Source organism: Bemisia tabaci, chromosome 4, assembly GCF_918797505.1.
Source record: "Bemisia tabaci chromosome 4, PGI_BMITA_v3".
NCBI classification, from domain to species: Eukaryota; Metazoa; Arthropoda; class Insecta; order Hemiptera; family Aleyrodidae; genus Bemisia; species Bemisia tabaci.
The window spans coordinates 46712731-46726231 of NC_092796.1; the positions used below are offsets into that span (position 1 = coordinate 46712731).

Consider the following 13501-nt stretch of genomic DNA (forward strand, 5'->3'; position numbering starts at 1 on the left):
GAAGAACAACCGGCCACCCTACTTTGTACTACAGAGCTTAAGTAAATCTCTAAATTTCAAATTTTCAATGGAATCACTTACTGTGATTCAAAATCTCCCTTCATTTGAAAAATTCCTGATCCTTCTGGTTTTAAATTAGAAGTACACTTGAGTACACTGCATAAAAAAAAGTCTCATTCAGGTTTCAGTACACATTTCGAATTTTTTTAGGGGCATTAACCTAATGAATGAAAAGAAATAATTATAGTTCAAAAAACATTCTCAACATGTAATCCACAAATTTGGTTTTAACACACTCCGTTTTGACACACTTTTCATTAGATTTTACTTACTGCTAAATTAATACCGGATAAAATACTAGGCCTCAATCAATCACTTCAAGTTAAACATTGAAGGGTTACGAGGTATCACAGGGATATAATTAGTTAAAAGCAGTTTTGACAATTTCCTCTCCTAAAAGATTAAAGCCTGTTTCTTTCACTAAGTCTTACACCAGGACAATTTTCAGTACTGTTGAACTGATAAAGTTACAAAAGATGTAACAAAAAACACTGTTGAACTGATAAAGTTACAAAAGACGTAACAAAAAACATACAATTCAGAATATTTTATCTTGTGAAGAAGTCGGGACTAAAAAGTTCTAGGAAACAAACATTCATCAAATTTTAGATGGAACTTCATACGAAAGAAAAAAATATTTGAGGTGAAGAGATTATGACATTCAAAAGAGCTACACAATTATTTAAATCAGATTCTGTTACATATTGATGGCAAAACTAAGAAATTATATACCTTCCGTTGGGACATTAAAAATTTCAAAGCACACTCACTTTTAAAATCTCTTCTTAACTTTGCACGATTTTTCTTCAGGTATTTAAAAATCTCTGCCAAAAAATGGCATACAGAAAATATTTATTTTTTTTGGGGAAAAAACTAAGTAAGAGCTGTAATAATGAAACACTGTAAGGGTGCAAGAAGTTCCGAAAAAAGAACCATTTCTTGTGATCTGACATCTCTACCTCAAAGAAAATTAGTGATTGCCGCACTTTTGACTCTGCGTGACTCTTAATTTTCAAGACCTCATTTATGAGGTTATAACTTTGCCTCACATTCAAAGATCTGTCTTGAGTTTGCCCAATTCAAGATCGGGTATTTTTTGCACCCTGAAGCACTACAACCAAGATACAATTTTTCTTTAAGTTTCATCATCCACACACTGACTCAATCTGATGCAAAGATATTCAGACATATGTGAGGACAATTACTCACACAAAGAGTTGAAACTGTCCCATGATTTCTTCTTTTCCAGGATTTTGGAGTTGTTATTAACCTCTGTCAGGAAAAAACCAGCAAATATTTTTTCATGATGGATAAAATTTAGTAATGAACAGAGATTCATTAAAATTCAAAAAGTATGCTAAGTTGTAACAGTCTTTTTCTGTTTTTATGAAAAACAGGTGCTTTGGACTTCACCCTCTTTGTAAGTATTAATTCACAGCAAAGGAAAGAAAAAAAAATAATAAAAATAAATAAATAAAAAACTTACAGCTAGAGATTTGAAATAAAAAAATTAGATGTACTCGATGACACTGGTATTATCTGATGGGGGAGTTTTTCATGGACTTGCAAGTGATTTTGCCGCCTGTTTTTGTGCGAAGAATATTACCCTGCCACTGTGCCTCACACTCAGCAGACGTTTTAAGATCTACCTGCAATCACAAAGGACAAGTTTATTTGTACAATGTAAAGATGAAATACTGGGCAAGCTAAACAATTAAACCAAACTGAGAGAAAATTAAATTGGACCAATTTGAGATGAGTGAAAGTTATCACAGAACAATTTGGCCACTGGACCAGAGCTGCTCTGCTGCGATAAATCAGTGATTTTTTTCTCGATTTAACCGTGAAAGTTGTCTTAAATACATTTTAATACACTGGATCTGCTTCAACCTATATAGAGCTTCACACCAAAGATTTTCATCACAAGTTAATTTGTTTCCTACAAACTGAGAATCACTTATTTGCATTTGGTAAAATAAGGTGGCACATTATTCCCTTATTGTAAGTTAAATAATTTCTGTCATAAAAAATATAATAATAATAAAAAAATTAAATAAATAAATAAACTAAAAATAGAAACAGGCCAATCGTTGAGGCTGCTAGCAATAGATTTTGCGCTGATATTTAAAAGCTAAGGATTGGTCTTGAAACAAGCTGGGACCATAACAAGGAGTAAGTTACAGGAGAGCAGTAATCTAAGTTACAAAAGCTCTGCAAATGTTAGATATCAAATAATACATATACACAAACTAGGATGTTGGAATTCTTTTTAAATCGAAAAATCACCCTAATCCTTTTAGAGACACATTCAGACACTTTGGCTATCCTACAAACAAGAATATTACTTTTCCAAGACAAGGGTGTTTGAAATTTTGACCCTCACAGTTGTGCATTTAATTTGAATTTCAAGCCACTTTGGAGATGTTGCCAATTTGCGACTGTTCCAAGTTCTTGATGGGTTAATTTGAACCTAGCTTGAAAAGTTGTTCTCTAAGAAAGCTCTCTGCCATTGATGATCATTAAATTTTAACAATCCAGGCTGGACCCAGCTGACAAAGACTAAATCCAGGTTGATAGTGAATGATAAAGAAAAGTAAGAACCTCCAAAAAAAAAGTCCCAAACCTCAGGACAAAATTTTCTTTATCCTCAGTTTCTGTATATTTCCTGAAGTAACAACTTATGTGCTTGAGATAGGAGTTATTAATTCGTTTTCTTACCTGTAACTTTTCCCAAACTTTCTTCTTAGGGTTGAGAACATCATCAGGGTTCCCAGTCTCGTAACCCTCAACAATAACTCGCTCTCCAGGGGTGCAGTTTTCTGGAGGATCTAAAGGTTCGACATTTTTGGCACCTTCCGTATCACTGAAATTCAGGAGAGGAAAAAGTTACATACAAATTTGAAAAAGAAAAAATTTCAATAGATCTTAGCTACCGATGAATACCGTTGAGCACTTTAACAGTCTAAGTACAAATTTTATTTAACTAACACTTGAATCAAATGAAACATGGAAATTTTGATTGCTGATTGATTATTTTTAAAGTAATCTCAGTACAGTAAACCTTGGCAACAGACTTTCAAAGTTTTTGTCTCAGTCAGCTGATATGAATGGAAAAAATTAAGATCATCAAGAGGCCCTTACTGGCTAGCTTAATTTGCACACTTCATTTCTGTAACATCATGATATAGATGCAAATCCAGTAAAATCGTGTGCTCCATAGTTTGTCCTTAATTTTTACCTGATACAAAGGCTATTCTAAAATAACTGAGAGTTGACCCGTTTTAACAAAATTACTAAAAAATTTGGTTAGTAGGGGCTAGCAGCTTGTTCTACTACCTTTCAAATGGGCTCTCATTGCATTTATTTGGTTAAAATTTTACGGCTGCTTGTAAGTTGTCAAAATGAAAAAGCATAGCTCCGACACATACCTATTTTTTGTATTCTGCTCAAATACCATACTTGTCTAAAAATAAAATTTTCGCACCTAAAAACGAAGCAACGCACCTTAAAGGTATATCAGAATTGCATTTACAAGTACTAGAGTACTCTTTCACTGTAACGAATCGGCAAGGGACCGGGGGATTCCTTCGCAAAAGAGAGACTTTCGTTGTAATGAGTGTCATTATAGCAAGAGAATACTGTATAATATAACATGATGTTAGGATGATTCACAAATGACAAAATATTCAATGATTAAAAATATAAAGTTGGAAAAGAGGTACTTACACAGATGCACAAAGAACCATGCCACAAGACTCAACACCGCGCATTTTGGCTGGTTTCAAGTTGCAAAGGACGACAACCCACCGGTCTTGCATTTGTTCGATTGGGACGTAGTTGACCAGGCCACTAACAATTGTCCTCGGCGATTCTTCACCTATAAATAAGACATTTTTTTTAGAATAGTTGAGTTGACTGATACTTAGCTACATAAAAACTTGCCCAAAAATAGGATCGCTAGCATTTGAAACCTAGCCACTGCTCCACTTGTCATCCCATAATTTGACCTGTCGAAATGATAAGATCTTTACACTTAATCTCTCTTTGCTCACGTTAAAAAGATTGAGGTTCAAAATTATTTTATTCTGGAACAAAGAGAACTTTCAGAGAGTTTCTTTTTACCCCAGTTAAAGACTTTGTGAGCTTCACTATCAACTTTAAAAAGCTTGGTGAGAAATCTTGAGTCAAATATCTCAGCTCAGTATAAATGCCCAGTTTTCCATCAGTTCAACTGTATGTATTTTTTCATAAATGATTCCACTACCGAGAGAAAGAGGAGAATCTAGAATGAATTTCTTTTGATTGAGGTTTAAAATATTAAAATCCTCATGAGTAACTTAAAGTACAATGTAAAGCACACTAAATACGAAAGCTCAAGAAATTGTTACTTTATTTCTTTCGGCCAGGTTTACTGTAAATTTTCGACGATGAGATTTTTCCTCAGTTGCTTCCATCCTCAAGGAAAATCACAAAATCAAACAATGTCATACGTCATCCGATGCTTACATGCAATGATAATTTCAATGAAAACTCGTAAATATTTTTCCTGAAAATTTTCAAAGGAATCTTACCAACAAATCGGTCGAACACATTTGAAAATTTCCAGGAGAAATATGTACATCATCAATTAAAACTAAAGGTTTCATTTGAGGAAATTTAGCAATGTTCCAGTGCTTGTACAGTGTTCATAATTCCTCAGCACAGCAACATAGAAGGTTGCTTTGGGATTGAAATGTCTCTTTCGGTTGACTGAAATTTTATGAATGTTAAATAATATGTGTATGTAAGTAGCAAATACTATTTGTAACTATCAACGTGGGAAAGACTTTAATTCATGGAGTCAAAGTTTTCCGTTTAGCGATTTTTGTTCAATTCGGGGGGAAAATCATATTTTTAAATTTTGACAGAAAACTCGCTTTGTTTTCCTAAAAGGTACGCTGGAAACGGTCTAGTTCATTGCAGCGTCATTAGGTGTCATTGGATTGTAATCTAGCATACTTACACGGCAAACTTTAAGCCGCTATAATTTCAGTTTGGTGTGTTGTTTCATCATGGATTTTATCCAAAAATGATCGTAAAGTAGAGCACTCCTCCATGCTCTGATATCAATGACCGGATTTTGAGCTTTAGAGTTAAGATACTTTCTTCCATGGACAGCCACAAATAATAAACATTAAATCAATAGATAAATAACCATGCAAGCTTTCCTTCAAAGGCAGAGCTTCCAACTCACCAAGGTCAATTTTCTCAACATACAAAGAGTCTGCATCAGGATGTCGAGAGACCTCAACGATCTTGCCCACTCTGATGTCCAATCGGCTGGGCACTAATTCATCCGGAACATTGGCATTGTTTGCATTCTTGTTGCCACCACCACCTGGCTCTGAAATTCAAAGTTACTAATTTTACAAATTTGGATAGTGTCTTAAACTTCAGCTGTGAGTATTTAACGTATTATGTTAGGTTTATTAAATTTTCAAGTTAAGTTTTCAAATTATTAAGTTTTTGCATTATGAGTAGCCGAAAACCAAAAAATCTTGGCATTATGTGAGTATACCCCATGATGTAACCCGAACAGCTGCTCGTAGAAGAATGAATCACGATGACATTATCGCCCTTACTCTTCGTCCCAGCAGTGCTTTACGGTCCGAGAGCCCCAAAATGTGACCAAAAATCAGGAAATGATCAAAATATCGTGAAATTTCTTGTGCCCATGATTTATGAGTCACTGAGTTCAAATAAGATCTTAGTTTTACAAAATTCTGAAATCCAAGATGACGACAGACCTTTAAAACCAAAAAATTGGAAAAAATTCTAACTATGATTTGGATACCATATTAAATGACAGTTTAGTGTTTTACAGGTTACGAAACTACACTCTACCAGCTCAGTTTTTCAAAAATGACGAGTCTACCAGGGCAAAAGCCTTAAAAATTGGTATTTTTCCCAGAGAAAGATAATAAATTATTGTCATTGGATAAAATTTGCTTTATGTTTTTGATCTATTGGTGTTTTATCTCCTAATACATTGAAATCAGATTGCTCCAAAAATTGTATAAACCTTTCGCTACAATGACCGAAAAAGGCCCCAGATGTAAAAATACGCAAAAAAACTTGCCATATTCGGTTGTAGGAAAATATGAGCTACATTCTTACATAGATAAGAACGCACCAGCAATAGCTAGTGATAATGAAAAGTTGAGGTCAAGGTCATTCTTGGCCCAATATCAGACAAAACTTTGGAGTCTTGTAGTGGCCAGAAAAATTAATCTTAATACTAAAAATATTAACCATCAAAAAGTGCTTACTTTGAGCCTTCTGTTCCATATTTGATCGAGGATCTATGCTGACTTTTAACAGCACAGCACAAGGTAATATGTGATGACTTGCACCTCGAATTCTCACATTTCTTTAATTACCTCGGAGCATGTGAAGTTCGCCACCATAATTTGATCTTAAATAGGCTTACATAAAATTTGATAGATCGTTTCACAACTGCCACATGATGTAGATAAGGGCTGTATGCTGGGTTGCTAGATTCTCGCACTTTCAAAAATCGGATTTTTGAACACGATTTGGCACTTCCAGACCATAGTGCAGAGATAAGCTCCTAAGGTCTTAACTTTAGTTTGTTATTTATTTTCATGTATTTCATGTGATTTTCATCATTTTTACCTGCTGATGCCTAATAAATTAGCTGAAATGGTTGCAGTGGAGTCGGTAATTTTTTTGTGAAAACTGTGAATCTCTCACGGCAAAAAAGATAAAAGGTAACTCAACTTGCGATTTGATAAAGAAAGCTATAATGCAAGATGTATTTCTATTTTTCCCTGTTTTGCATGCTGTTGAACACCCCACCATGAAAAAATTGGAGGCAGAAAAATGCTGAACATGGTGCTTCTGTTACTGCTATCAAACAAATCGAATTATACTGATTGCTTATCAACAGTGAAACTACAAAAATATGCATCTTTTGTAGGATGTTCCAAAATTTCCACTTCATTTTCCATTTTAGAGAGAATGTTGTAAGGCAAGTTCAGACAAAATTTTGAGAAAGTATTCTAGAACAAAACAAAATAAAATTGCACAAAACTTTGTGCAATTAGCACTAATAACCACCTTCTGAGGATCTAAGATATGTCAAAAAATCTGCAATATTGCAGATCGAGATGCACTATTTTTATAATTTCACTGTCAAAGCGCTTTCATTAACCTTCTAGCAATACATTATTTATCTACCACCTATACCCCCTGAGCTACAGTAAATTTTCTCACCAATAATTACAAGGTTATTTTATGTATATTGACAAACTGCAGTGCAACATAAAGAAGACAGTCAGAAGTTATTTTCTATGATCTCTCCAACAGATAGCACTATAGATGATATCTGATACATGGCTTAACGACAGAGCTGCAGGGGAACTTTCAGACAAAAATTGCAATTCAATATAGGCCATGATTCTTGCTCAAAAGATTCAAAAATGAAATGCTAAAAAAAAGAGAGAAAAAAATAAAAGTGATGAGGGCAACTCACTTTGTTTGCCTGGTGGAGGATACGCTTGCGTAACCAAGGTCCGCATTTCCTTGCTCTTGAATACTTCTTGGATTGGCGCCAGTAATTTATTGATTTGAGTCTCGACAGCTGCCTTTAGGTCTGCTGGGTGCAGTTTTTGCTCCGCAAAAGCAACTTCAACCTCTTCATAATTCTTGAAGATTAAGTTACCACCATTTTTCTCATCTCTTGACACTACGAAAGCTGCAAAAAAATTGCATCAGTTATTAGCATGGAAAATAAAAATCAAATAAGAGTTTGTTTTAATTAAAGTGATAATGATAATACAAAGCAACCTAGGTCATGCTACATAGCAATTACATTCATAGTACGACAGAGACAACCGAGCGTGAGTCACTTGATGGTAATTGTAGCTTTGTGCTATGAATTTGGGTGACGATACTTGGGAAAACCAGGGTAGATAATGCTTCATCTGAATAGTTGGGACACTCTACTGAAATCAAACTTTTAAAAAAGTATAGAAAACCAACGAACCACTGAACAAGGTTTGAATTCAACCATTCTGACAAATGTTTTCTCTTCAAAATTTCACAAACATTAATTTGCGAGATCAATATGAATTTTTTTATTGATTATCAAAATTTTGAATTTTCCGTTCACACGAGAAACCAGAGTCTCCCTGAAACAAACCCGCACTTCAACGGTTTTGGTATGCTCCTCAAGAAGCAGTATTCCTTCCTCACTCAGTGTTGTTAAAAGTGTAAACAACATCCAACGGCTGAGTCAAAGCACTAATACTGAGAGAGGTTCAAAGGTTGGTGAAAAAAGGAGGCAAAGCTAATTTTGGCAGACTACATGATTAGAAGACGAACTATTGAAAACAGAGCCTAAAAGGAATTTTTTAAGATGATAATTATTTTTTATGATGATAATTAAAGTATTCAAAGAATAGGAGAAGTAATTCAAATTCTTGAAAGATTTGAGGTGTTGGAAATTTTGAACAGAATTTGTTTTGAAATAAACTTTTGAAGCGAGAAATTTGATCTCGGATACTGAAGTTTCAGCTCCTTAAAATCAACAAAAACTTTCCATAAAAATTTTAAACTGTGAAAGATAGTTCATTGGCCATCAAACTTCATGAAATTTTCAGACAGACAAGTAGCGGTTTTTGAAATCATACAAATGAAACTGACCTTCACCGAAGGCTTAAATTTGGAAAATAGCTAAATCTAACAATTACTTATGACCCTAAGGCACTTCATAATCACTTTGAAGAATGAAAGACAGTCTGAAATGATTTATGAACTTACTTTCATCTGGTTTCAACAGACTAAAAAGGACATGCTTCAAAAACGCCAAGACTCCATTGTCAGCAATGTTGCCTGGCTCACAGAATGCTTTTTTCAGTTTCCTCTTAACAGCATCAGGTGGGTCCAACAGATCGATTTTGCTATCTTCAACTGATGATGACATCTTTCCTCCAGCAAGACCTGGCACTGAATTGAAATTACAAAGATTACAGTACACTGACGTCTTTTAGTAATTTTAAATGTTACAATGAACTGATTGGCTACATTGACTAGTTAGATAGATATCCTAACACAGTTTGACTATGCTTCGCTTCTAATGAGGTTTACTTCACTCTAATAAGTAATGAACAGAATTTAGGAGAGCACTATTCAGATGCCTTCCACAAAAAAATGTTTTCTTCATTATTCTTCGTCCATTTGATCTTGTTAAGTATTACTAAAATAAATATTTGTCACCTCTCTTCATGAGAACTTTGCTTAGAGATGTGCATATGTTACAAACACGATTTTATTACCACTATAATGGGGTCGTCACAATAGAGGAAGATAAAAGTTAAGGAAATGATAGTAAATTGGAAGATCGCGAGAATTGGTCCTGCAACCTTTCCATAGCTAGCTCCGACAGCCAGAGATGAATATGGTGCTCTGTGATTGGTCCATGTGTCCAACCGATGCCACAGTAATGCCGTAGCAGCTGTGAACATGGCCGATCACAGTGCAAAATTAAAAAGATACCTAGATGTATGTTAACCATGAGGTTGCATAGTGGTTCATCTAACACTATACCAAAGCTGCAACCAGCCCAGCAGATTTTGAAACCAATATTATCTTCTACTATTTACCTATGAATATAAAAATAAATTATACTTAAAAAGAAAAAATAAAAAATTATCAGAAAATTAGATACTCATGACCACTTTTTATTCACCTAACAATAAATAAATGAAATGATTATTGAAGCAGCTGTTTCAAGAAAATTGCTAATTGTGTTAATTTGGATGTTTTTTCAAAATTAAGTATTGAGTTGGTTTGAGATTGTTTCCTTTTGGAGATAGGTATGTATTGCATTAAGAACCCAATTTTAAAGAACCCTGCTTCAACTAATAAAAATAACGGTTTACTTACCCATGGGATTCATAAGATGTATCCTTTTAGCGTATCCTAACTGCGGAAGGTACTTCTCTGACATGGTGAAGATCTTGCGCTGGTCAACCCCACCAAACTGGGCGTCAACTCCCAAGTATTCTTCGTCCAAGGCTTGCAAACATGGATAGAGAAGACCAGACAAAAGAGGGTGTTCTACCTGCTTAACAACTTCTGCCCCTGCTTTCTTGGCATCATGCTCTGTGATTACAGAACAAAAGCGGTAAACATCTAGCGTGAATTTTTCAGAGAGCTGGTAGCCTGTGCCATGTACAAACTTCAGTTTCTCCAGGGGCACACCGATGGAGGTCAACATAGCTTTGATTGAGTGCTCATAGTATTGGGCACGCAGTTTTAGTAGATCCCATGGAGCTTTCATATTGTCCAAAAATGCGTGCAAATCAGCGAATAATATTGTCACCTGGAAAAAAATTTTACAACACTTGAAAAATATACATCCTAATTTACTAGGAACATGTGTTTCAACTATTGGGTCTAACATCTTACATTTTTTCATTCTTTGATTTTCAGGGGGGAAAAACCAAATTTTTCTTCAAATTTTCTTCTAGATTTTTGGGGAGTTAAAGTAATTTTCAAACCCAAAGTTCGAATTTATTAATATATCAGCGGACGCTAAAAAAACTGACATTATTTCTGAGTGAAACAAGGAGAAAAGTTCAACTGTCAAATTGATAAAATTCATGATATTCCTTAAGATTACTTGATGAAATCACAAAGTTTCTGGATTTTCTGGGCCTCAGACATCTTGTCCTCAACTTAATGAAAATTTTGTTGATTTCCCTTCAAAATGAAATGACAGCTTATGTTAAAACTTAATTCATTTTAGTTGCAGCAACAAAAAGCGCTTCTTCCCCCTCCTTCCACATATATGTCAGCTTGTCTACCTTTCCTGATACAAGTATTTTTCTGCCATGACTAATATTCTAACGTTTGCTACTTAGTCAATTCACAAATTTTGGGGCAAAGCCTGGCTTTGTTTTCTGTTGGCATTGCTACTAATATGACAAGAGGAGACTTCAGACATCAGTGAAGCTTTATCAAGATCATTGATGACAAGGAAAATCTTGAAGGATAAGTAAGAATGTGTCAGTGGCTTCAGGAAATTTAATTGCTCATGTAAAAACAATAAATGAGCTGAGTTCAGAACATTTTTCAGTTTTTTTATGCCATGAGATCTTGAAGAAAAGATGCTTTCAAGTTGAGGAAATAGATCCCCTTGTGCGTAACTGAGCAACATTTCCTATTTAAGCCTGTGTATTTGAATACATTGATGTATTTCATCTTAATTCATAATTTTTGTCTCAAGTAAGTAGGTAATTTTCATATTTAAACAAAAAATGTGAAAATTCCAACTCCTGTCACTGACCCATTCTCTACGACAATGTAAATTGTATAGGAAAAAGATGTGTTTCAGCCTACAGACTGATTTTTTAAAAAAAAAGGTTGAAATAAATGAAGAATAGAAGGCATATATATCTACCTCACAACCCGCCCTCAAAAAATCAGCAATTTTGGACATAGGAACAAAGTAAGCAATATGTGGTCTTCCTGTGGTTGCAGTTCCCCAATATATTTTTAGATTTCTTTCCTTTAAGACAGCATCCAACTTGTCCTCACCCAGCACCTCTTGCAGATTACGGGTGATCAAGTTTTTCTTGGTCTCAAAATCTAGCTCGGCTACACCCATCTTGTTCCTAGACAGTGAATTATTTTCATTAGAGGAGAAAACAACATGATAGGGAACTTAGCATATCAGTTTTGGTGTAAAATACTCCTAGCCCAAATTGAAAATTCAGAGTTGAATCTTGCTGGATCACATAAGTCAATAGAAACTCGAGTGTTAAATACATGTTTCCTTGTGGAAATTAATAGTGAGACATGCAGACATGGTGAAAATTTCCAAAATCAACTCATACATGAGAAATCAAAATTTTACTCATTCATTGAATTAATTTACCTAGGTGGAATTAGGCAGAGGGGTTCCTTCAAGTGTGTAACTGAAATTGTTCGGTAACAACAAAAAAAAGAATTGGGGTCAGAAAAATCAATTTTTCAATATTTTATAAAAAATGTTCAATAATGAGCCCATTCAAGGACAATGGGCCGAAATTTAATTAAAAATTAAGTTATGTTTTTAAGTTAAAAAAGGCATATCTAAAGCTGGCACAATTGGACAGTGTTTATCGTCTTCAAACAGTAAATTTCTCCCTCCCTTTAAAAGTCAATGAGACTTTGCCTAGTAAACTCATTTTATTTCTCGCTTGTGAGTTACTTAATTTGAGAAATTTCTGGGTTGAGTTACTACTCTAGCAAGTCATCATACTTATTAACAAAAAATTGACAGTGATGTTCAAATTTTTGTTTGAGATACTGGTCTACTCCTGAGTGGACAACATGACAATATTATAATCCTTCACACCATCTAGATAGGATAATTACTTGTTAAAACAAGGTCACATCACAAAAACCCTGAAGGCACTCAATACGTCAAGATACTTACTACCTACACTGATATTAAGGTGACAGTGCAAAAGCTGACAGCTTATTTAGCTATTCAGAATTTTTGGACAGGTCACAGTAATAATACAGGTAGGAGAAGACTTAGCATAATTGAATAAGATGCGCCACAGTACAGAGAAAGATATACTCAGGGCAACTGACAAGGCGCATGCTTGTCTGTTCATTTCTCTAAGTATGCAAGGAATTGGAAAGCAAAGTAATGGTAAATTACTTACAGGCAGAGCAGATAATTAATGGTACCACGCAATATTATCTAATAAGTAATACTAAATAACGATCAGAAAAAAAAAACTAATGCAAGACAGAAAATGGCAATGCTGATCTTCCAGTATGGAAACCCATAATTAAATGATGGTGGACGTGAGAGTTAAAGGAAAGTTACGGATAAAAAGAAAACCAATGTTATTACCTTTAGATGATGATAAAATTGAGAGAAAAGCGCTAAATTTGTGATGAGTGCAACGAAATTCACGGCACAAGGGGCACACGTGAGATTGTGGCAGTGGCCACGCAAGAAAAGGAACGAAATTTGGTAAACATAACCTCCAAGTGCAGTGCAATCAAACCACTGACGTCACGATTGTAAACAAAATAGACCGTATTCGATAACGGTTCGGTGTATCGTTTGGTTCAAAACAATAGAACATAACCTCAAACCAAACAGTAGGGATTTAAGTTGGAAAAGCTGAAAATGAGAAATTTCCTGACAATTTCACTTTGAATTGGCATTTGGTGCTCAAAAGAATGAAAAATCTGTTACAAAAGACCCGTTCTCTTACATTTCTGAATTTACTTTTGAGGCTATGTTTATGTTTTGAACCAATCGATATCGATACAATCTCAGCCGTTTGATGTATCGAATACGGGGGGCAGGACATTACCTACAACGGCATTACCTCCAAAAATCCAACATGGTCGAGCGAGAGATCGAAAC

General features: G+C 34.7%; 1 protein-coding gene across 2 annotated transcripts; it reads right to left on the reverse strand.

The window, feature by feature from the left end:
* Positions 1–241: 241 nt before the first annotated feature.
* On the reverse strand, positions 242–13132 carry TyrRS (Tyrosyl-tRNA synthetase). 2 transcript variants are annotated; one of them, XM_019048472.2, is made up of 9 exons: positions 12977–13132; positions 11528–11741; positions 10009–10447; positions 8884–9069; positions 7595–7816; positions 5294–5443; positions 3787–3937; positions 2779–2923; positions 242–1709 (listed from the first exon to the last, which is right to left on the reverse strand). In XM_019048472.2, exons 2-9 carry the CDS (start codon positions 11732–11734, stop codon positions 1596–1598), a joined length of 1614 nt encoding a protein of 537 aa, XP_018904017.2. In that variant the 5' UTR covers positions 11735–11741; positions 12977–13132; the 3' UTR covers positions 242–1595. The 2 variants fall into 2 exon arrangements, with proteins under 2 accessions (XP_018904017.2, XP_018904018.2); XM_019048473.2 differs by lacking the exon at positions 11528–11741 and having other exon boundaries at positions 12977–13103.
* Between the last annotated feature and the right edge of the window lie 369 nt (positions 13133–13501).